General features: G+C 36.9%; 1 protein-coding gene across 1 annotated transcript; it reads right to left on the bottom strand.

Annotated features, from left to right (window-relative positions):
• Positions 1 to 1824: 1824 nt before the first annotated feature.
• On the bottom strand, positions 1825 to 25625 carry LOC146138732 (uncharacterized). The gene is made up of 16 exons (XM_083394666.1): positions 25547 to 25625; positions 22906 to 23413; positions 21852 to 22052; positions 20687 to 20836; positions 19589 to 19786; positions 18330 to 18434; positions 17511 to 17573; positions 14054 to 14291; positions 11424 to 11690; positions 10588 to 10719; positions 9332 to 9493; positions 7841 to 8137; positions 5378 to 5555; positions 4712 to 4889; positions 3367 to 3581; positions 1825 to 2705 (listed from the first exon to the last, which is right to left on the bottom strand). The coding sequence occupies exons 1-16, from the start codon at positions 25623 to 25625 to the stop codon at positions 2407 to 2409; spliced, it is 3270 nt and encodes a 1089-aa protein (XP_083250792.1). The 3' UTR covers positions 1825 to 2406.
• Positions 25626 to 25979: the final 354 nt, after the last annotated feature.

The following is a 25979-nucleotide window of genomic DNA, read 5'->3' as shown; positions in this document are numbered from 1 at the left end:
CCCCCTAGGGGGTCGCGCCCCCGGTTAAGAACCGCTGACCTAGACCATTGCATGATAAATGATGCCCTTAATTGCTGATCAGTAACAGCGAAATACGTAAATTTTAAGATATTTTAAATGTGTCTGACCTAATTAGCTAGCTTTGCTAAAGATATTTCGCTGTTACTGATCAGCAATTAAGGTCAACATTTATCTTGCAAGGGTTATATAATATATTTCGCTAGCAAAATAATCGTCAGTATATCTGAAAAAACAAACACTTCAGTATGTGTAGGTTGCCGAAGCGTTGGTTAACAATTATAATTACCAGAGGAGCTGTTTTTGATTTATACTTCAGTATAAGTTCTTTCGTATTGAACGTAGTTGTGTGTAATATACCCTTACCTTCCACCTTTTAACGTAGAGAGGCGAGTGATTCTCGCAATAGGACCTCATCATCATTGCACCCTGGTTCATCTATCTGGTCTTTACAGTTCCTCGCGTAATCGCATAGCTGATAAACTTAATGGACACCAATACATTATTGGTTTTAAATCAGGGGTAATGGCAATAGAGGAAGTGACTGACCTCTGAAGAGTTTGGTTGTTCATGTGCGGTGCGCATGAGGCACATTTGACCACACGTTGTTCATTTCATGCTCACAATGCACTTGACCGTGGCCGCATAATGTTTTCGTCTTCCAGTTCCCAGTCAACTTACACACGATGTTGCCCCATTTGACGAAGTCTGAAATCATAGAAAAAATTGCCAGTTAACCCTACCTCCCTAGTGGAGACAGGCTGTCAGAGAACTGGGCTCAGACCTTTACTGACTTGCTCAGAAATTCCCGGCCTTCTTTTGACCAATTTAAAGAACCGAGCCACAACCCTCACCTTTACTTCACTTTTACACTTTACTTTCCCTCAATTCGGTTCACCATTGCCTTTACATTTTTTTTGTTTCTTAATTGGGCTGTTGTTGGCGTAAAAGACGCGAACACAAGTGAAAAATTGTTGGGAAACCACACGTTTAATATACTGCGGACAATTTTTTGTTTAATTATAAGCTACAATCGTAGCATATCTATGATAACTCTACGAATGCCGATTTTATTTATTTATTTATTTTCTCAACGGATTTATATTATTTAAAGGATTTCTGGTTTTATCAAAAACTAAATAATACTTATGGTCTAACTCTAGAAGTTTATGCGCTTTTTTATTTCGACTGTATACCATATAATTACGCATGGAGTTTTATCCTTTTAATTTATATGTAATGATCATTACATTTTATAGTTGTAGTTGTAACACAAATCCTTGAGAAAGTAAAACATTCAATTTTTGTCAGAGTGTATTTACACGTATTTACAGAAGATATGTACACATATGAACTTTAAGTAACTCTAGATATGTATCGAAGATAATTCTATGTCAACATATTATTCGACAACAATTCCTCCATTGACTAAGATTTTAAAACCAAAAAGAAAAGGTCAAACAATAGGTCACGTGTTTGAATTGATTTGTAAAACATATTCGCTAATTTTAAATCCTTGAAGTTCGCATTAAAATCCGGTGGTATTAAAAATATTTGCCTGTTTCGTATGCGCAAATTATTTACTTTGAATAAACTAAATATTTAGGCTTAAAGTATTGGGGAAAAGAAAACGTTTTCTTTGGTCTAAAGCCAAAACAAAATGTAAAAGACACAGATAGTCATGTCATTTAGTAAGCCCCTATAGAAAATAGTAAATATACTATATACTGTACCGTTGTTAATATTTACATGACAAAAAATATGTCAGAGCTCAATAATTTTACATCAGAAGATATTCATAGTTATTATATGAAAATATAAAAGGTCATCACTGTTATACTGCAAAAATGTCCAAATCAGAAAATAGTAAGAACAATAGTCAATACTCATTTCGAAGTTCAAAAAAATATTCGGAAAAATATTCATTTCGTAGGTCAATATTTTAATTAAAGAGACATTTAAATAAAAACAAATATTTCATTTCTAAATATTCAGTTCTAATGTCAGAATATTTCGGCCAAATACAGAAGTAGGTGTCATTCTGAACGTTTCGAATAACTCTTTAATAATTTTCAACATTACTACAACCTCCAACCATTATGATACAAAATATTCATTTGGAATGTCGACAGTTATGCCAAAGTAGTTTAAAAAATAAATTTTCAGTAAAAAAGTCATAGTAATAAACTGATCATTTCGATCAATATTCATGTTATAATGGTTTAAAACTTATTTTTTCCTAAAAAAGGCCATACCAATAAACTAATCATTTTGGTCAAACTTGTTAAAGACATATCTTTCGAGTAAAAAAGGTCACATCAATAAACTAATCTCTCCGGTCAATATTCATGTCAAAGTTGTGCGCTTGCAATATCCTTAAGCGTGTATTCAAAGCTTTGAGGACTTCTTGGTCGACCCCGAGGTATTCTTGGTGCTGGTTGAAAGATAGGAAGTGCTCGAATCTGCTTTCTTCTTCTTGCAAGTGATGAAGTTCCACGTGACGTCAATCAATTCCGAGTAAACGATCGGATTGAGGGCGCTGTTGATCGGTAGCAGGATGATGGCCGAGAAGGCGTAGGCCACGGGCGGCACCGGGACGCCTCCGAAATTGATAAAGGCCATTACCGAGATAGGCACCCAACAGCAGAAGTCAGTAATGATCAGTCGGATGATCTTTCTCTGGATTTCTGTGAAAATAGTGGGGTGAAAGTGAAATGCCCCTTTAAACGTTAAACTCATTAATATATATATTTTAAGAGTGTGGTGGCCTAATACAGGAGTCTGATCTTGCAATTCAATCGAGTTTAAGTATTTTTTGGCAAAGGTGATAAAAGTATGGTAGGCCTACTCAAGGATCTGATCTTCCTGAGATTTTAAACCACGTTTTAAAGAGGGGGTGAATTCCTAAAACGTAAAACTCTATTTACGTTCTATTTTTCGGCAAAATTGTGCCTTTTTTGTGTGATGAACGTATGGTAGGCCTACTAAAGGGCCTGATCAATTCTTTTTTGTAAAATTCTTTTTTGTAAAGAGATTGTAAAACACGTTTATTTTTTTATTTTAACTTAAAACTTCATATTTTAAATTGTATTTTTCGGCAAAATTGTCCCTTTTTTGTGTGATGAACGTATGGTAGGCCTAATAAAGGGCCTGATCCTGCAATTCACTCGAGATTGTATAGCAAGTTAATTTTTTTATTTTAACTTAAAACTTCATATTTTAAATTGTATTTTTCGTCAAAATTGTTTTTGTAAGTGATAAAAGTATGGCAGGCCTACTAAAGACGCGTGGTCGTGCAATCTACAAAAAAATAGGTTTTTAACTGGTTAAAAACAATGCTCTCCGAACCTTGCGTTTGCTTGAAGCCCCTTCCCTTCTTCGACTTCGCGCCGGCGTTCTTCTTGAGTTTTCCCACCGACTTGTGGTAGATGATCACGTAAGCCAAGGAGACGAAGAGGAAGGCGATGAAGTTGACCACCGTAATGGCGAAGGAAAACTTCCAGGCGCGGTTCTCGGTGGTGACGAACAGCTGCGGGATGCACACGCTGTTTGTGCTGTAGTATCTGCGCAAAACACAATCGGAGTTAACTTTGCGTAAAAGGCATCTTATTCGAATAAGGTAACAATAGCTCCTAGTGAAGCCTTATCTAATTCAGTAGAATCCTGCCCCTTTTTCACGCTGTTGGTGCTGTAAACTTTGCGTAAAAGGCATTCTATTGGAATATAAGGTAACTATAGCTCCCTGTGGAGTCTTGTGATATAATAGATTAAACTAAATTAAATGTGGATGATAAAATGTAGTTCTAGTGTAAGTTCTGTTTTTAGATAACATTTCTAATAACAATGATCTAATCCTAATTTTAATCTTAAAACCTAAAATGATCAAGCTTTAATTCTAATCTAATTTTAACAAGTCCATTTCTTAGTTTAAGCATTTCTTTGTTGAAAGAGCCACGCCTTACACATGGATTTAGTATCACTCTGTTTTCTCCCTACTCATATATCTTCACTTGCTCGGATTCACTAATCCTAAACGTTTCAAACTCACACAAGAAAAACTTAGTATACGCCATTGTAACTCAAATTTTTATTCACACTGGGAAATGTGTGAAATAAATGCCCTAACTCTGTCGAAGCCTGTCGACTTTTTTCCCCAAATTTATACGGTCTAAGTCGGAACCAGGTCGATGTTCTCAGAAAGTGAAAAAACCGCAAGAGTTTTTTTTATCTCATTCCTTAAAAATTACTGATAACTAGGGCGAATATTTTTTGACTTGTCAAAAAAAGTCAAAAATTTGTCAATATTTACATGTTAGGTCAAAATTATTGCAAGTCAAAATCGATTAAAAATGCACAGAATTCGTTTACAAAATTAAAAAACACTATAGTCAACTATCGTTTAGTTAAAATTTTATCAAGAAAGTTTAGTTTTGAGTTATATTTAACGACATATTAACTGTATTATGCCTTCAATAAAGCAAAATAAATACGGTATAGGCGAGCTTGCAGAATTAAATATCCAGACCTTTAAAATTTTGGCAAAGAAATATATTTTTAGGTCAAAATTTCAATTGTTTAGGTCAAAATTTCTCATTTTTAGGTAAAAAAATATTCGCCCTACTGGTAATAATTTGATGCGACCACAAGTTTTGACCCGAACTCGGCATAAAAAAATATATATATATAACCTTACCCAAATAGCCGAGGCATGTCGATCGACTGATTTTGTCCGGGCTCTTTCAGAATCTGGTTGAACTGCTGCCACGAGGTGGCGTGCCGCACCCGCTCCACGTCGCTTAGCATTCCTTGAGGAACAGTGACGTTTCTGAACGCGGTGAAGGTGAGCAGTCGGTCCAAAAAGATGCGGAAATCTGCGGACGAAAAATGTAAGTCCACATAAAGTCGTTTGACACCATTTCTTTCATCATTAAAATCAAATGAAAACCAAAGGTACAAATTAGTACGTGTAATAGCAATGGTAACTTTTGTATGGTGTCGGGGATTCGCTAACTGTTTGAAACTATAGTATTCTTCGGTAGTAACAAGTAAAACTCATAGTTAAAAACATGAGTAAAACCAGGATCAGATGTTTTGTTTAAAAGGGAAATATATTTCGCCGAGTGGCGTCATCAGTTCCTTAATTCGAATGATTCATTTTGAAAGATCCACAAAACGTCGGATCCTGTTTGTTACTCATGTTTTTAACTATGAGTTTTACTTGTAAATATACGCGTCAGCGGAGCAGTGATCGACTGGCTAAAACCTGCCGCCGATGGTTTTGGATTCTATAAAGATACACCCTATTGTTCTTCGGTAGTAAATCAGACAAGTGGCAAACGAATACGCAAGGCGTACTTACTCGGAAACTTAACGACGGCGTCGTGGAAGTAGGGACTATTTTTGATCCAGGCCTTGGTGAAAGTACTTTGGACTGAAGGATCGATTGGAACTAGGGCTAGGACGAGTGCTATGGTCCAGGTCAGGGTTGCCAGGATTACCACCAACCATTGCTTCGGCTGCTTAGCTGCACTGAAAGGCTGTACCAAACAAACTGTAATTAGGCACTTGATTCAAGAAACAGGCTCGAAAAATAACGGCAAATTTTAAATTAATTGATTTAAGCTGTTTATTTTATTGTCCACGTTTCTGTTTTTAAAATACTTAAAAAGGGGACACAAAAATCAATAAGGGTGTAAGTTTTTCTTTTAGGCATTTTGTAATTTTGAATCCAAATATAAGCTACAAATTTTTATAAAGATCCCACCAGCTTGATCATTTATTTGAAGATGGGGAGTTACAAGGTATAATAAGACACAAAAAAGAACTGGTTTAAGTGCATAAAAGGTTTTCAACCTTATTCTTGTTGATAATCGCGTTTTAATATTAAAACATCAAAGAATGAGACCACAGTTAAAAATCTGCAAAAGTTTTTAAGGATCTAAAGTTTCTTAAACTGGACTGTTTTGATTAGTGGTTCGTTTCTATTTTAACAGAAAGCTGCTATTTGTAAACATTTAAAATAATGGTATTCGTTTCAGAATTGTACTTTGCATCCATCCAAGTATCTCCTACTTTTTACTGCATTTTGATTTATTTTCCACTGCAACTTCAAATCATTGTGTTATTGAAATGCCGTAGACCAGGGGTGTCCAACATTTGGCACGCGTGCCAAATGTGGCACGCGACCAAATAAAAAATGGCACGGAAACCCCCCTAAATTAGTTAATTTGCTATTCAGCCAATTGTAAAAAATACCTAATATTTTATACAGTAAATTGCCATTGTTTATTCACAATATAAAACAATCGCTGCAATCACGACAACTATGAATTACTTCTAATATTATAACATTATATTGTAGTGGAGGCTAGCATTCACATAACTATAAAGTTTGGTGTGAAGAAACAAAAAGTCAGCTCACTGACGGACATTTAGACGCAGTAATGCGCACTGCTAACTTCACGTTTTTATTATTTGTAAAAAAAACGCTTTTATTATTAGAAAGAATTATATAACTAAACTTTGGCACGGGATGAAGTTATAGGATAAAAATTGGCACGTCGGCATGTTTGAGTTGGACCCCCCTGCCGTAGACAAACGAACGGTGCATGATGACAAATTGCTTCACATGAATGTATACCAACACAAATTAAATTAATTCTGCGGCCCGTCAAATTTCAGCGTTATCTAGGTTATCGATACGACGTTTTGTAGATTTCACGCAAAACCAAACCAAAGTTTCCGCTAACATCCCTGCTACGAACGGGAAATACTTTGAAACTGTACACAAAAGTGTTGAAACTGTACACAAAAGTATCCTGTCACGGCGTTAAGTGGACCTGACGCAACGATTATATAAACATCCTCTTGTGTAATCTGTGTTCACGGTAAGCCCAATACTTAATAGCACTTGGTTTTGGATTTAGTAGTTGGATAAATTGTTGCGTTAAAGCTTTGAAAGATGGATTGACACGGTAATACTGCAAAGTGTTGCCCTATATCAGTGCTTCCCAACCTTTTGCAGTTCGCGACCCACTTTCAATGCAAGTTTTATTGTGCGACCCACAATGAGATAGGACCAAGCAAATAAAGTTACATAAAACCTGCATCTTTACTACTGGCGTACGTACCGAAATAGTTAAGGCGACACAACACATCTTATTGTAACGTATTTGTTACTTTGTTGCATAAATGTTAGGTAATTGTAATGCAATAACTTCCCGATCCAATAGAAAACTGTTGCATTTAGAAATACTTCGCGACCCACCAATGGGTCGCGACACACTGGTTGGAAAGCACTGCCCTGTATGATTACTGATTTGTGGCGAAATAGAGATAATAACATCTAGGCGTTTTCGGAAGCAAATAACAAAGTGTAAAGTTTTCAATATGTTAATTACTCGCAACATTCCTTCAGAAATGACCCAAAGCTATCCAAAACGCGTTTTTTAGGTTTAGGGTTACAGCATACACATTGAAGACCGTGACATTTCTTAAACGTTACTGCAGTGATGTTTAAACTGTGTGCTTCGGCGCACTAGTGTGCCTCGCGATATTTTAAAATGGGCCGCAGATCCCCAAATAAACCATTTGTATCACAACATTGCATGCAGCCAAGTATGTCAGACTTGGATGAACAACCATTCTTAGGAAACTGCTTAGCTTACGTTGTGGTGTTTACCTCATGATTGTAAGACGTAATTGTGCGTTTTTGTAAAAAGTGAATATCTAATATTTTTAGTGTTTACTTAGTGTAAAAGTCTAAAACCACCGTGTTACTGCATGCATTTCATGAACCAGAAAAAAAAACGCTAGAAAATACCTTATAGACGGCGAAGAGTCTTACACAGGTCATTACCACCATGGTCAAGACCGAGACCTCGCTTGAAAGGACCACCAGGATGCCCATGGCCGTGCATTGGTCACTGGATCTCCACATAAGGTCGTGTGAACAGTAGATCCCGCTGTAACGCACCCCGGCCGCCCCCAACATGATCAGGTAAATGCCCATGAGGGAGTCGGCGCTGGCCAGGTTGATGACTAGCAGGTGATTGGCGCGGAGAGTGGCCGACTTGGAGCGCGTCTCGCGGATCGCCTTAATCTCGCTGGCGATCACGAACTGTTAAAAAGTTGGTTGGTTGGTTGGTTGATCAAGTTGGCATTTCGAATAGCTTGATTGGCATATTCAAGTTTTAAATATTGTAAATGATTAAAAACTGGTAAAAAGTTGGTGTTTAAGGATACCTTGGTTGGTTGATGAAGTTTTAAATATTGTAAATGATTAACAACTGACAAAAAGTTGGTATTTTGAATACCTTGATTAGCAAATCAAGTTTTAAATTTTGTAAATGAATACAAACTGTTCAAAAGATGGTATTTAAGGATCCTTGGTTGGTTGATCAAGTTTAAACTATTGTAATTGTGTTTTATATAGCAAAATTACGGGCGATCACGAACTGTCAAAAGTTAGTTCATTGATCAAGCTGTTATTTTGGATAACTTAATTGGCATATCAAGTTTTAAATATTGTAAATTGTTTTATATGACAAAATGAAGGGTTTACAAACTGTTAAAAGTTTGTATTTTGGGATACCTTATTTGGGTGATCACGTTTAAACTATTCTAAATTGTTTTATATGACAAAATGAAGGGTTTACAAACTGTTCAAAAGTTTGTATTTTGGATAAATTGGTTGGTTGAACAAGTTTAGAATATTGTAAATGTGTTTTGTTTGACAAAATTACGGGTGATTACAAACTGTTAAAAAGTTGGTATTTTACCGTAATTGGTTGATCAAGTTTAAAGTATTGTAAACTGTTTTATATAACAGAATTACGGATTATTACAAACTGTTTTAAAGTTTGTGTTTTGGATAAATTGGTTGGTTGATCTAGTTTAGAATATTGTAAATGTGTTTATACGACAGAATTACGGTCTATTACAAACTGTTAAAAAGTTGATATTTTTAATGATTTTTTGTTTGTTCAAGTTTACAATATTGCAAATGTGTTTTATATGATAAATTTTTACAAGCGACTACAACTGTTAAAAAGTTGTTTTTTTTGGTTAACTCGATTTGTTGATTAAGTTTAGATTATTGTAAATGTGTTTATACGACAGAATTACGGGCTATTACAAACTGTTAAAAAGTTTGTATTTTGGATAAATTGGTTGGCTAATCAAGTTTAGAATGTTGCAAATGTGTTTTATATGACAAAGTTACGAGCGATTACGAACTGTAAAAAGGTTTTTATCAGAACGACTTAAATCTAATTACATAAACAGTGACTCAAGAACCTTACTCTCTGCTTACCAAATTCCCGATAATGGCCAGAAGGCCCATAATCCACACGATAACGCGTAGCCCCGCGTTCGCGATAAGTTCGTATCTTGAAGAGAAGGCCTCGTTGCCCGGAGGTCGAATAGTTGGACATTCGTCGCTCCAATCCTTACAGTTTTGGACCCCGTTAAAGGTCTGCATAGAATGTGGAATAGAGTTGACGTTATTTCATGTTTGCAGCCTCCTTAAGCAGCTTGGGTTTGTGACTTGGAATGACTAGAGTTGAATGGACGTACAGTATCTGGCTAAACATGTTTTTAGCATCGTTTCTGTCAGGGCTTTGGAGCAGTCGTAAATGTTAAATTGCTCCGGCTCCAGCTCCGGAGCTCTCATTTATAATAGGTTACCTCCAGCTCCAGCTCCGGAGCTTTTTAATACCACTGCTCCGGCTCCAGCTCCGGCTCCAATACGTCAAAAATGTAGTTAAAGGATGAACGCTTAATTTCCAATATCTAGCGTTTCAAAATAATCACGAACAAAATACCACAATAAAAAAAACAAAAAAAACACCACAATGGTTAGTTAGAAAAGGTGGCGCCAAAAAGAGGTAACAATTCTTAATTTTGTGAAGGGTTGCTGTTAACTTCAGACATTAGTAATAGCATAGCATCTTATGAAATACATCGGAGCCGGAGCTGTTTTTTTAACAACTGGTTCCTGCTCCAGCTCCATTTGAATTTTACGTAGAGCTCCGGCTCCGTTTAAAATGCACGGCTCCGGGGCTCCGACTCCATGCTCCGGCTCCAAAGCCCTGGTTTCTGTTACTCGGCCTTGTATTGGTACAGCCTACCATGCTTTAATATTTTAGATTTTGAAAATAGCAAGCTGTACTATATTTACAGCCAAATATACTGTTTCATCTTTTGAAAATTATGTAAGGAAAGGAACTATTGTCTGAAATTCGTTCGAAAAAGATGTTTCTAATCAATTTTGTGATATTTTTTATGGCTTTACCAGAATGCTTGCTTGACTACATCTTTGTTTTGGAAGTCCAAATCGTAAGAAAGGCTGAATGAGGTTTAACACGTATTTTTTGACCTGCGTCGGATTTCAGAGAATCCAAATTTAGGTTAAGTTGAGTTCCAAACAATATCCTAATTGGCGGTATTTTGTGGAGATAAAACGAATTATAGCTATGTACGAGCAATGTTGCTAGAAGCCGCTTTTGGACTTTCCGCAGTTCGCCTATTTTCAAACTTAAAACTTCAGGTGAAAACAGGAAATCTTACCAGTCTCTTTCTGATAAAAAGTGGCTTGCCATCTTCGCAGTAGAAACGATTGCTTGTGTTGCAATTCATTTCGTCGCTTTTGTCGTTGCAATTTATCACAAAGTCGCAAACCTGATTTTTGGCGATGGAATGCTAAAAACATTCAGTAATCTTCGTTGAAAAACGGTTACCCTCCAATGCAATACTGTACAGAAATAGCTTTTAATGTATTCAGAATTCCAGTTTAATTAAACAAGAGTCCAATAGACATAGGGTTACATTTCAAAGTCATGCTGTATGTGTAAAGTCAAGCAACTAGAGATATTTAGGTCGCATTCTTTAATTTTTTTTCTGTAAAAATTGCAAAAAAGGTACACAACGCTGGTTAAAAAATTGCCTTTGCGATAATACATTGACGCAAAAACTCAGTAAGCTGATAGGCAAACTGAAGATGGTTTGTTTTCTTTCAATTACAACAAACTGAGAGCTTGGCTGAAGCATGTCTCAATATATAAGTTTTAACTTTTTTTATATAAGTTTTACGTTTACCATGTAACAAAGCAACGTCTTGGTGTAGACTCCTATCCTAAAATATTCTAACGGAAAATTTGTAAAAAAAAGTTAGTTAATTAAGGCAATTTGGGTTCAGTTCAGTTTAGTTCCTTTACTTTGGCTTATGGCCAATCCTTTTGTACACATCGCTTGGCCATAGAATCGTTTAGCAGAGGCATGTTTACGGGTAACATCTCCACGTTATGTTACTTGTTTTATGCTCTTTGGGTCCCGTCATAAAGTTTGGTTAAAAAAAACTTAGTTTTGAATAATAGCAACAGATAATAAAATGTTCACTACAATACCTTTAGTCTGCCAAGCGAAGCCAAGCACTGGAAGCGGTGTCTGCGATGGCAGGTTTTATTGGATTCGTCCAGACCCCCGGTGCAGTCCCAGTAGCCGTCGCACACCTTATTCTTTGGTATACTCACAGCTCCGTTGGTCGTATCGCAGTAGAAACGCCACCTGTGGCATCTTTTTCTGTCCTCGTCGCTGAAACCGCGTACTTGGCAGTCAAGGAATCCGTTACAGACCAGGCTCTGGTTAATTGTCTTGAATTTGCCGTTGCCGATCTGCGATAGGCACGTAAGAATGTCTTGTAAACTCAAGGCATAAATGGAGCAAGTCAATATCAAAATTGGCTAACATATAGCAAGCAATAAATATGCTGTTGCTACCAGGCATAGTATATTTAAAACAGGTTCCTCTGGCAATATATATAACTTTCTACCAACGTTTCGGCTTACTATCCGGCAAGCCTTCGTCAGGGACTGACACACAAAGCCAACTAGACACAAAGTAAAATCACAATAAGAAAAAAGAAGATAAAAATTGAACGCGTCTCGCACATTTTTATCTCCTTTTTTCTTATTGTGATTTTACTTTGTGTCTAGTTGGCTTTGTGTGTCAGTCCCTGACGAAGGCTTGCCGGATAGTAAGCCGAAACGTTGGTAGAAAGTAATATATATTGCCAGAGGAACCTGTTTTAAATATATAGCAAGCAAATTGTTTTATTTTAAAACTAAGAATAAATAACTCAATTTAATAAAAAAAATGCACACTGAAAACAATTTTGCCCCAAAAACTTTAGTCAAGTCAAGTCACTTGTTCTAAAGACTTAAGTCATTTAAAAAGACTCAAGCAATTTAAAGACTTAAGTCATTTAAAAACATTGATGAGTGCACTTAAGTCAAGTCATGCGTTGTGAAGGATGTGGTTAGGCCGACATCTGGTCATTTTAGAAACTAAAAAACAGCGAGAACTTGCATTTCACTGATATTGTCAAAAGGTAAAATATTTTATTCTAAGGAGTTAGCAAGCAGATATATGTCCATAGCTTTCCTGGTACGTAAAAAGATATTGCTTCGATGAATGTCGGCTAAAACGGTGTTTTTCAACCAACGGGACGCGACCCAAGATTGTGCCACCATTTTATTTGTTTGAGTTCCTGAAGTAGTTCACATGGTCTGGATTTATTGTGATTGGTTTAGGGCAGGGGTTCTTAAACTGGGGGTCCATTCGCCCCTTGGAGGTCCCTGAACTAGTTTGAAGGGGTCCAAGAAGGCCTAATTGAAATGTTAGTGTATATTTAAGAGGTAAACAATTTAAAATATAAAGTTTAATTAAAAATAAAACGGTTAATCACTGAATGTATTTCGACTCCATTTTTAGAAGTCAGCAGATTTTAAAAGTATATCTGTATTTTGACGTCAATTTATGACGTCATCTCTGAAAATTTCTTGCTTACCGTGGTCCACGCAAAGCAAAAAATACATTAGGAGTCCGCGCTAAAAAAACGTTTAAGAACACCCGGGTAAGGGCAAGATTTCTGCGATACTTAAGAAAACTGCGAAAGCAATACGAAGGCTTGACTGATGTAAATTAAACTGGAGCTTATTAATTATTGTGTCGTTTGTTTTTTTCGCTTACTAGGAGTTCAGTGAAGCGATTTGGGTCGCCTAAGGTTTCGCTTAGTACAGTGGTCGGCAAACTTTTTTGGTCGCGGCCCAAAGCACGCTTTTTAGAGCTATGGAAGGCCCACTACGTAAAACCACTACGAAAACAGTGGCGAATTCAGGATATTTTATTTTAAGGTGAATTATTACGGCGCCTATAAAAGATACTACAAAAGAAGAATATACGCGCGAAGCGCGAAAAATTTTGCGTTTACAAATAATTTTGCGTTTAATAATAAAGTTGGCAAATATATCGGCAGGCTCTCAGGACCATATTTGGCACGTGGGTCTAAACCACGCAATATATAAAAAAATATAAAAAATTCTTACAATATAAAAATTTTTAGCCACACGAACTTTTAAAATAAAGTGCAATGACTGTCCGGCCATCACGCGGCCCATAACTACATGTTAACACTAAGCTAAAAAGTAACTTGCGGCCCACTAAAATGGCTCTGCGGCCCACATTTGGGGCGCGGCCCACAGTTTGCCGACCACTGGCTCAGTAGTTTGGTTGCTACGAAAAAAGGTTGAGAAACACCGGACTGAAAGGCAAGACTGCGGAGACGGTTAAAACTAACCCGACTCCTGAGTCCGACTCCGGTCAATTGTGCGATTTCATCAGGTCCCTAGTCCGGCCCTGACTCTACAGCCTGTATTTCACCAATTTACGTAACTAAAATAATGTGGATATTCAGCAATTCACTTATATGAGTGTCGTATAATTCATTCAGTTGAAAAATATTCCACCATATGCTATTCCACCTTTACAATTTTTAGTTGACAGCCTTATCAGTTTTAAAATTTGGCACTGCGCATGCGCACGTCGGACTCGGGACTCTGGTAGTTTTACGTGTACTCACTCAAGTCCCGAGTCCGACTCCGACTCCGCAGCCCTGGGTTACCACGAAAGAAGATTGAAAAACACCGGACTCAAAATTAAAAAAACGCGCAAAAATAGCAAAACGTTGAAATCTCACCGGACATTTGAATCCCTTTAGATCTTTGAGCACTCCCACGTCGGAGCAGTTCAACTTTTTCTCTCTCTTTTTGGTCAGGTTAAGATGCTCAGTTAAGTTCGGACACCGCCCAGTGCATTCGTCTTCGGGAGCGTCCAAGAAGCGATTGGAGGACCCGTACTGCTTGGTGCACTGCGAGACGTGGTTGCAATACAGCGCCTCTTTTTGGTTGCATGTCGCCGCGGCCATTCGCGTGCACCTGGGCGAAAATTGTCGCGATTTAGAGTCGTATCGATTGCAGTAGAGTAGGGATGTCCGATAATATCGGATCGGGGCCGATACCCGATGCCAAGTCGTAGTATCGATACTCTACAAGGGTGGTATCGGTGCCAATCCGATAGGCTACTAACATAATATAGAAATTTTAGCCTGGATTTACGATCAAACTAATGATTTTTGTCTTGAAACACAAATGTATCAAATAATCTTAGGTAAACTACTATAGAGATAACTAACCTAATCACCATAAAGAAAATTGTGACATATTAACCCGAAAACACTACCTTTGAATGATTTAATTTCATCTATCTGGGTTTTTTAGCATAGTAATGACGTCATTTGGTATCGGATCGGAGCACGATACTGTTTGTCCAAAGTATCGGGTATCGGTATCAGATTAAAGTACCTTATAGTATGGGACATCCATACCGTAGAGTAGAGTAAAACAGTGATTCTTCAACATGTTTAGTTTCGCTTACCCCTATAACATAACACTACATTCCACTAACCCAAATAATAAACGATGACCGTAATTTCCCAACTATATATAACGAAGCATTGCGATTGAAAAGCTGCTCCATACCTACAGTTAAAAGGACGCTAAAAATACAAAAGCAACAAACAAAATCATCCGGTCTATTCTTAATAAACGACAACGATCAGCAGAAAATTTAAAATCAGAGAAATGCGAAATTGAAAATCAAGCATTCACCTCTCATTCCCCCCTATCTGTTGGTTTACCCTTAAAACTTTCCGTTCACCCTGAGGTAAAACACTAACCTACTAAAGAAACACTGGGCTAAAAAACGAGGACCAAATTTCTCAACAATCTTGATCCAATTTTTTTTTGAATTGTGTCTTCTTTGGAAGAAATAATGGTCCTTTATTTTATCTAAAAGCTGGGTGGCTCTGTTAATAGGTTGTTACCGTTGACATATCAAACGATAAACGTACTGAAGCCCGTTAAAAAATACGGTTTGTGTACAGTGTCAGATAAATAACAGCGTATCATTAGCACAAATATAACTAAACAGCATAACTTTTTCTAAAATAAATCAAAGTTTTTGTTTTGACAGTACCGGTACTTATGATAAAGTGTGTTGTGCTCTTTGAAGTCTGAGCATGACCTAAAAATATTTTACTTAAACAAAGTTTTTATTTCTGCGAGAAAATATGCAACTCATTTTTTTTTGTGAACATAATTTTCGAAAATGCGTCGAAACGTTCGTAAAGCAAATTAGTGGAATTGTCCTAATTAAATAGTTATGATACCACTCCTTGTTACTCTTATTTCATTACCCCGTTAACTTGTGCCTTCTAGTTTCGTTGTGAAAGCGTTGGACGTCGTTTTGCTGAAAGCTTCACCGTAGAACTTTCCTGTTCATCGCCTGTAATTTATTTCCTAAAGCTAGCAACGCTGCATGATCTATTGCAATTTCCCGGATGCTGTTCGAAAACAGCTAACAGGCGTGACACGGCGAATTGTCGCATGTTGGTTGTATATCGTTATTAAGCCGAGCTATACTCCCATGAAAACGCTGGTGGATAAGGTTGTCAATCAATGTGTAAAAAGCCTTTTTTGATAGAAAGTCTAATTATTTGCCAAATATATTAGGTCCAATATATGTATTGTCTTACGAGAGTTCGGTGTCACTCACCCTGAAGATGGCGTTTTGAAAAGGTTGCCGAAATGTTGGTTAACAAATACAATTACCAGAGGAGATGTTTTTGATTATTAAATTAGGTCCAAATAGATTAATCACCAGAAATAAATGATAACCTACTTTGATCGGCGAACTAACTGATTTTGCTACATTAACAAACCAGGTTACGGAGTCGGTTAAAAATAACTCGAGTTCTACCACGGCTAAATGTGCGATTTCGTCAAGTCCAGTGTTCGTCCCGGTATTTACAGCCTGTTGCATTCCGCCAATTTACCTAACTAAATACAATGGATATTCAGTGATCTATTATAGGGGTGTCATACAATCCATTCACTCACAATACATGATTGGAAATATCCACGATATGTTGTAACACCTTTACAATTTACAGTTGGCGCATCAGTTTCAAAAATTAGTACTGCGCATGTGCACGTCGAACTCGGGACTCGGGTAGTTTTATGTGGTCTTACTCGAGTCCCGAGTTCGACTCCAACAAAACAAATCGACTCCGTCGAGTCCAACTCCGACTCTACAGGCCTGAAGCACCCGCCCCTCCAAAAATGACAGCGATAAATTGGTGGTTGGAAATATAAAAGCTGTTTGCTCGAAGAGTACATTTTTGATTGGCGGAAAAAAATGTATTAGGGGTTTTAATTGGGTTCCGACTATAGACATGTACGATACTTTTCATTTAATACGATAGCCGATATTTTAGACAAAAGTTATCCGATCCGACAGCAAATGACGTCATTACTATGATAAAACAAAAAAATAAATAAAAGTGAAACGCATAAAGGTATTTTTTGGGGTTATAAGGCTATACGATTATTTTGGCGTCAGATTTTTACTACAGTACCTTCAGTTGTTCACCAAATGTTTTTAGATAAATTTCCTTTTTAAGGTAATATCGCTGCTTTGATTCGCAAATCATGTCTGGAATCCCTATGGTAATTTGGTCCCGGATTGGCACAGATACCAACCTAGTATCGAACGAGTACCATTTAGTGTCGGGTATCGCTTCCTTTCCGATGTGATCGGACATCCCTCTTTAGTTAGGATAGCTACGTTTGATTGATGGTTTTAATCCTGCTGGCTTACAGACGGTGAAAAGAGTTTGTTGGCGGCAAATTTACACTGTCGATCGCAGGGGTTCTTAAACCTTTTTTTACCCGGGAAAAAAATTTTTTTTGGCTTCGCATGTACGGTAGGCAGGAAATTTTCAAGAATACGTCATATATTGACGTCACAATCAAATAGACCTAAGAGATCTGCTGATTTCGGTATAAAAAGTGTAATGGAGTTTACATTCAGTGCAAAACGCATTTTTTATATAAAGTTATTTAAAAATGGCCTACTTCTTAAATACACACTACTATTTTGATTAGGGCTCCATTTGCTCCCTAAAACTAGTTCACGTACCCCCAGAGGGTCCATGGACCCCAGTTTAAGAAACCCTGGTCTATCGTCACGAGCATATCCTTTGTGCTTGCCGCTGTTATAGTACAGCTTGCCGTTCAGTGTTACAGGTTACCTACCTGCATTTCTCGTTCAACCGAGATGCGTTGGCGCAAGGCTTTGTCCCGCGGCAGAATGAGTTACTGCAAAAAAAAAACACAGCTTTGTGTTAAGTTGATTCATATCTCGTCTTGACTTGCCCGTTCACGCGTTGGCCAGCAAATAAAAATAAAAAAAAAATAAAAAAAAAATTCTGCGATTTTAATAGTGTTTTACACAAGTCGTTTCGAAATGAAGTCCAAGTCAAGTATTACCAAAAATTAACAGGTCAGCTCGCAACGTCAAGTCCCAGCCAATTGAAATTGGTACGATGGTTCGTTTATGAGCACTATACAACTGAAAACTAACCAAAAATGTAGCAATTTGATTGTTCTACCTGAGATACACAACTAAAATTTAATAAAAAATTATTGAAAATACTTAAAAGTCCAATTCAAGTCATTTGTCCAATGTACTAAAAAAAGTCATTTAAAACAGTGAAGTCAAGTCACAAACTTTAATGTATTAGAAAGATCCCTCAGCAGAAAAAGAGTGGCCCAAATAAATGATAAAAGATTCGCGTTTATCTCAACCTCATTTTACCGCATTGAAGATGGCATAAGCACTTGCCGAAACGTATGCAAATAAAAGAATGAATCTTTTATCATTTATTTGGGCACTCTTTTTCTACTGAAGATTATGAAGAGATCCGTCTTTATTGTTCCTAAGAAAGATTTTTTTATTTTTTTCCCAATTTTCAACTATAGCTTTGGTATATTTTTCTACTCCAGTAAAGTCCCACTTTAGGTGTTTAAAACCACGCCAGTTTATGAAACGGGAATCGTTAAGTTTTGACTTACTCCTCGTCCCATCCTTCACTGCAATCGGCCACTCCATCGCACACCCAGTCCCGCTCAATACACTGCCCATCGGGACACACAACCTCTCCGATCGAGCATTTGGCCCTTAAGAAATTGCATAGTTAATGAAAAGAGGTATCATAAGCTGTAAAGCTTCTAATTCCGACTCCAACGTTTAAAAATCAACGTATATTTGGATGTTTTCTGACTATACCCAAGTTCAAACGTAAACATGGGTTAAAACGTTTAAATGTCAACCAGGGAATGCCGGGGGGGACGTCGTGCCATGCGTTTTAAGACAATCTGTCGCCATACATACTACATACACCTATGAGCTCAAAGTCTTAAGTGTAAATTCTGTTAAATTAAACGACAAATGCTGTTATTTCGAACAATTTGTGAATCTCTTATATAAAACTAATGCGCCGCGTATTTTCGTTTTAATTAAAAGTGCCAATTTAAACAATTGTTTCGCGCTTAGTACACCGAAAGCCAATGTAGGCTCACTGAATATGTTGATGTAAGATGTGTTTTTTAGTCTGATGCTTATGCCATAATCGTTGGTCAAAAGCAGTTCCAGAAAGGCTAGATCTCAGTTGTAAACACACATAGTGTGTGCATGTTTCATCTGGCAATTAAACTGGATTTAGCTCAAATTTGCGCACCAGTTTGCTCGAGAACAACAAATAATTTTAAGATTAGGTATTTTATGTACAAGTCATGACGTACAGCCTATTTGTCAAGTCATCCCTAAATATATGCATGCCTTTTTCCCCGAAAAGCTTAAATGAAAAAAATAGAGCATAATGGTGAGAGGTTGTAGTAAGAATATCAAATCCCATGCAGAAGTAGATAATATTTTGAATGGTTCAAATAACTCTTCATTCATTTTCGGAAAAATATTTCTTGTCAAGTTGCCTCACAAACTCCGATATTTTTAAAATGATATACAAATATTTTAATTGGGCCTTAATGAATTCCCTATACCGTATCACAATGGGTCCACCTTATTATACCGTACCCCAATGGCTCCACGGACTTCAGTTTGACAACCCATGCATTGGTGAAAGCTGGAAATTTTAGCTTGACGTAAGCGTGAGACTATAGTTCAGCATTCCCACTAAAAAGAGATGTACGATCGCCGGTATATTAGCTGGCACAATCAATTTTAGACGGTGATTAACTCTCTCCAATCCAATTCTTACACGAATAATCATTCCAAGTGTACTCAGAATTGAGCGGTATGCTAGCTGGCTCACTTGATCTTGTAGTCGTTGGTCTGCACCGCTTGGCACACCTCGGGCAAAATCTCTCCCTGGCAAAGGCACTCGTCGCTCATGTCTGGACAGTCGATGACCCCATTGCAAACGCTGCCCGCTGCCACGACCGCCGAGCCGTCCAGACAGCGGAAGCACTTCTTGTGGGAGAATGTGGCGTTCGGTTCGTTTCTCACATCCCTGCCAAAACACCAACAACGCTGTTTTTGATTTCCTAATTCAACCAAGGGAGTGTTGTAAAACTGGACTTCCAAATCCTTTCAGTTTGACTTACCTCTTTGATTTCATTTCCAAGCGACTCGAGCAGGGGTTGATCCAGTGGGTCACGTGGTCATGCCCCCCCCCCCAACTGTATTATTTGCCTATTCTAATTACCTAAACTCCAATTTAACAAAGCATTTTTTGTCGTTAGACACACATCAGTTAAACTATTGTGTTTTCTAAGGGTGTGGTTTTGTATTAATTTTGCTGTTTGTCAATCGATGGAAAGTGCAATTGTTGTGGATAAACACTTTGTACAAAACTTATAGGTGGGCTTATTAGACAACTCTAAAACTCATTGCAGGACTTTCAGTCCGGAAAGCGGTAAAATAGATGGTTGACATAAGTTTTTACATATTCAGGTCGCTTACTTTTTAAATCAGTTTAAACCAGCTCTTTGAACAATTAAATAGCACATAGTGTACTGCTGGGCAATTTGTAGTGTTAGGTAAAGCGATAATGGCGTAAAAGGCGATGTTCATATGCATTTTAAAAAATTCAACCAAGTTTCTTGATTAGTCAATCGGTATAGCGCATACCGTTGACTAGTGGTAATTCGAAACCTACTACTTTTTTTTAATGTAAGAAAAATTACCTATGTTTTTGCGAGTATTCACCTAACGTAGTTTGTAACGTGTTGATTGCCGTTTATTTTGTTGGAAGCTTAAAATGCTTTTAAGTTAAGCAACAAATAAACAGATTTCACCATTCCTTAAAACTTGGAGCAAAACTTTTGACGCTTTCATGCGCAATGTTTTCCATAAAAAACGTTAATATAAGATTCCAAATCAATTCTACCTGCATATTTAACTCTCTTACCCTATACGGCCGAGTAGACCATTCGTTTTGCTGGCGAAACACAGGTCCGACCCGTCATCGCAGTCTTTTATGCCGTCGAACACCATAACCTGCGGTATTTTGCAGCTCAGGCCATTCCTCGGACATTTGAAGCCGTGGCCGGTGTTCCACCTGTAAGTGGACGATTCGTGGGTTAGTGAGGCGAGACTCCAAACAGCTTTCAAGCTTTTAGCTGACAGTTTTTCGTTTGTTTGATCTCTTAAGAGCTTTAAAATGTAATTGGCAGTATGATTACGTTTGATATCTTCCACTCTTCACGGCTTTTTGTCGTGCCTGGCATTCTACCAATCTTTGTAAATGGCCTGCAAATGTAAATTACAGGCCATTTACAAAGATTGATAGCATATCTAGTAATATTTTTTAACTCGCAAAACATTTGTCAAAATAAAAATCGGTCACCTATTTGATAAGTTTAGAATCGATTTTAAAAAAAATATGTTAAAAGTTTTCCTCTCTTTGACTTGCTCATGCAACGACTTATATAAGGACTTGACTTGCTATTTGTTGAAAACAACATTGCTAGGACGGTTTAAGTATTCGGGTAAAAACTTTGCCAAAACAATTCAAATTTGGTAGATTTAAGTGTTCAACTCATTTTGGTTTATAAAACGTCCTTCAAGAATGACTTCACATAGTTTAAGTTAGCTTGGATTTAAGTTATTTCAAAATGACTTGTTTACAACACTTCTGGGGATATTTGTCAGTGATTTAATGACTAAAGTTACTGTTTTCAAATAACTTGACTTGACTTGCGTCTTTTTCACAAAAATACTTGACGTGACTTAAGTCTATCGGACAAATTACTTGGGTGAAAGTTTTTTCATTTAGAATTTTTTATTAAATTTGGCTATTTATTCTACGTTTTGCATGTAAAACAATTTCCTTTGTTGCGTTTAGTGTTAGTTGAATTACTGCTCATTGACTTATTTTAATAGTTTAAAGTAAACTTTTTATGAAAAGGACTCGACTTGAAATTGCCTTGTTTCATCATTTATTCAAAATGACTTGGACTTAAGTTCTTTCAAAAATGACTTAACGTGGACTTTAGTTCTTCAAAAAAACGACATAACTTTGACTTAAGTCATTTCAAAATGCCTTGTTTACAACACTTATATTTATATCTTACCTTTCGAGAGTAGGACAGTCATTGCAGGTGTCCCCGTCGCACACAGTGGAGCGAGGAAGGCAGGTTCCGTCAGGACAGAGGAAGTGGTTGGAGCAGTTTAGCTGGCAAGGCGAAATGTTCCTGCACTGGACCTTGGTGTTGCAGATGTAATCCTTTTTCACGTAGCACTGCTTGGTGGCACTGTTAGCAGCGTTTTCGCACCTAAATATATAAGCGCAGATGTATATGGTTATCAATAAGTTGTAATGACTCAAGTGAATGACTTGGCTGGAGTGTACGTGGGTCATTGTTTTAAGTTATTTGATTATTTTAACAGAACTGTTTTAGGTGAAATAACTTGCCTCGGACTTAAATTCCTTTTACACATGACTTCAAATAAAATTAGGTGTGACTTAAATGTTTTTAGTAAAGTCACTTGACTTTACTTTAAGTCCTTAAGCAAAAACTTTGATATAAAATTTGGTGCGACTTAAGTATTTCGTGGAAAATGACTTGATTGGACTTAAGTCGCATTTGCAAATAATTGAATTAAAATGAGTTGTGACTTAAGTGTTTCGGGTAAATCACTTATCATGGACTTAAGTCACTTTTGCAAATACTTTCAGTTAAAATTGGGCGTGACTTTAGTAATTTGCGTAAATGACTTGACTTGGAATTGAGTCACTTTTGCAAAAAGCTTGAATTAGATTTAGGGGTTTCAATGAATACACATTTGAGTGTCCAGATCATTTGTGAAATAAAAAGTGGAAGAAGTCTTTTCGAAAAATGCCAAGTCAACTCCAAGTTAACTCACTGACATAAAAATAAAATGATGAACCATTGAAATTCATAAACTCGTAAGATAATCGTTTTACGTTAAAAATTTATAATATAAAATGTTAAATTAAAGCACTTAATTTTAGCCAAGTCATTTGACTCAATGACTAAAGTCCAAGTCAAGTTATTTTTTCCGAAAGACTTTCAAACAATTGGTTTAAATGACTTCACTTCAGTCATTCAAACACCACATATGTGTATATCTCAGTTTGATTAAAACTAAAACCGAGTCTCTTACTTGGCGAAATTATTTTCCATTTTCGTGGAGTTTAGTGTGGTGATTTCGTCGGCGCCGTTTTTGCAGTTGCGCACGTTGTTGCAGAAGGCTTCCAACGTTATCTTCTGCTTCGAACCCGGGCAATAAAAGTTCTTGATTTTAAACTTTACCAGCTTGGGCCTCTTGAAATGATGTGCTTTCTTCTTGCTTAACCTACGCTTTTTTTTACTTAAAGCGCCAAGCCATGTCGATAATTTAGTTTGAGGCTTATTTATGCCCCCGGCCTTCTTTTTTTCTTTTGCTTGTTTCTTCGAAGCTTTCGCCACCCCAAATGAGCCGGCCTTTAAATTCGGCTTAGCCTTTTTCTTTGGGGATTTCGCATCTTTCTTTTTATCTCTTCTTCGTTTCTTGTTGGGAATAACTGCTTTGTTGCTTGCGTCATCGGCAGCTGTAGTGTTTGAGCTTGCCCTGGCAGCCTCAGCTCTTTTCTTTGCAGCCGCAGCTCTTCGTCTGGCCGCAGCTTTTGAATCTGGTGTTAGTGGTAGAAAATGGTTACGCTCACCTTACAATGGAGTTGAAAATAAATACGTGATAAACAGAGGGTAAAATCACTTTATTGGTAAAAAAAATATTACCTATATACACTTCTCTGTGCGCCTTACTATTCGTTCCACGTCTTACTATTATACTCCAAATGTTAAAATTTACTGTTATTCTTGTAGTTTAGGCTACTCTAAAATGTAGTTTCAGTCCTCATTTATGTTTTTGTGACACTTAGCTAACACAACGCACGTGTGTACTTTAACCTGCGACACTCACACACCTAAAAGCCCGACACACACAATTCATCACAATTCGATACAAAGTTATTCTGATTAGGAAAAAAAATAAAGCACATATGCAGTGTTGTAATGACTTAAGTTAATTACTTGACTTAAGTCACTGTTTTTAAATGACTTGACTTGTCCTAAGTCATTTGGGCAAAATGACTTGACTTGACTTGACTCAAGTTTTTCGGACAAATGACTTGACTTTGACAAGTTTTTTGAACAAATGAACAAATGACTTGGGTTGAAATAAAGCATTTCTTTAAGTATGTTTTTTTCATAAAATTTAGCTATTCGCCCAATTTTTGCACGAAAAACTAATTGCTTGCTAAATGTTCCGTTTTTCTTATTTTTTAGTTCAGTTATTGTTAATAATCATGCGAGTTTAAAATTTCTAACACGTTTTATTTTTATGACAAGGACATGACTTGAAATTGACTTGCTCTATTTATGACTTGACTTGCGCAACTGATGACTTGGACTGGGACTTAACTTGTTATTTATTCGAAAAGACTTGACTTGGACTTAAGTTATTTTACAAATAACTTGACTGGGACTTAAGTCATTTTAAAATGACTTGTTTACAACACTGCACATATGTATCCTATACAAGGGATGTGGGATACTTGACACTTTAATTTGATACATATATTTTATATCTTAAACAAAAAGTTTCGCTATCCGATGCTATACCAATGACGTCATAACTATGGCAATACTAAAAACTTTAATTGTAATTAAAACTTTCAAGGATAATTTTTCTCGTCTTATTAGGTCAAAATTTTCTGTAATTTTAAGAAATTCAATTACCATCAGTTAAACCTACTGTTTTAAAAGAATAAACATTTCAGAAATTACTGTATTGGGTGACGAATCGTGGCTAAACTACCATATTAATTTAGTAATCAGATCGGCACCGATACCACCCTAGTATAGGACGAGTAGCGATACTGCCACTTGGAATCGGGTATCGGCTCCGATCCGATATTATTGGACATCCCTATCCTATACTATAAGTTATTTAGACGGCTTGAAGAACTTAAAAGACAAATGTCTGACAATTTTAAATCTTGGGAAAATGATGGTTTGTGCAGTTGAAAGCAAATCCTCGCCCAGACTTACAGTAGATTTACGTAATATATTATTATCGCATTCAGTAACTGTCTATATAAAAACGCTTCAACGGTTACATCAGGGCCGGGATAAGAAGAGCACGACATGTTACGAAACGGTAATATAATAAACAGGTGGATAATTTGAAGTGTTGACACTCACGTCAATGACTTGACTTAAGTCACTGTTTTTAAATGACTTGACTTGACTTAAGTTTTTTGGGCAAAATGACTTGACTTGACTTAAAGTCTTTTGGGCAAATGACTTGACTTGACTTAAGTCATTTGGTCAAATGACTTGGGTTAAAATAAATTATTTTAATTGAGTAATTATTTATAAAATTGCCTTATCCCGATCGTTGCATATAAAACAATTTGCTTGTAATATGTTGCTTTTATGTTGGTTTTTACTTGAGTTGCTCATAATAATCGAAGGAGTTTGCCGGTTTTCATAATTTAAAGTTTTATTTTTTTGACAATGGTTGGACTTGAAGTTGACTTGCTCTAATTATGACTTGACTGGGACTTGACTTGGGCAACCGATGACTTGGACTGGGACTTGACTTGTTATTTATTCAAAAAGACTTGAACTTAAGTTATTTTACGAATGACTTGACCGGGACTTAAGTCATTTCAAAACGAATTGTTTACAACACTAATAATTTGTTGAAAAGTCTATACAGCTTTAAACGTAAAATTTACTGGTACGTCTTCAATACTTACTTTTTTGACCGTCTCCGACTTGAACGTACAGTAGCAAGGCTACCAAGGCGAGCACTAAGATCAACTTAAAAACACCCATTTTGAATCCACTTTCCAGGTGACCTTTTCGTCACAGCGACAAAACGAAAATGCAAGCTTTGGGCTAGTTCAGCCTAAGTACTTTATAGACTTCCCGCCAGAGCGACAAACCCTGACGTGGGCCCAGGTTGGCAGCAACACCGCAGCAACCGACTTCCGCAGGTTTTTGTTTACGTTAGAGCGCTTTTGAATATACGGAGGGCAAGTTGGCGCTTTCTGGTCAAACCAGTGGGGCTGTTTTTAACTCGCTTTCGCTTTTGCCTCATCGTTGCATATAGGCTTGATTTTGTGTTTGCCAATTTTGTAAATAATTAATTTAAAAATATTAAACGTTAAGCTGTTGGAATTGGTCAAT

Source organism: Ascidiella aspersa, chromosome 7 (genome assembly GCF_963924565.1).
Source record: "Ascidiella aspersa chromosome 7, kaAscAspe10.2, whole genome shotgun sequence".
NCBI classification, from domain to species: domain Eukaryota; kingdom Metazoa; phylum Chordata; class Ascidiacea; order Phlebobranchia; family Ascidiidae; genus Ascidiella; species Ascidiella aspersa.
This window is presented reverse-complemented; position numbering and strand designations above follow the sequence as displayed.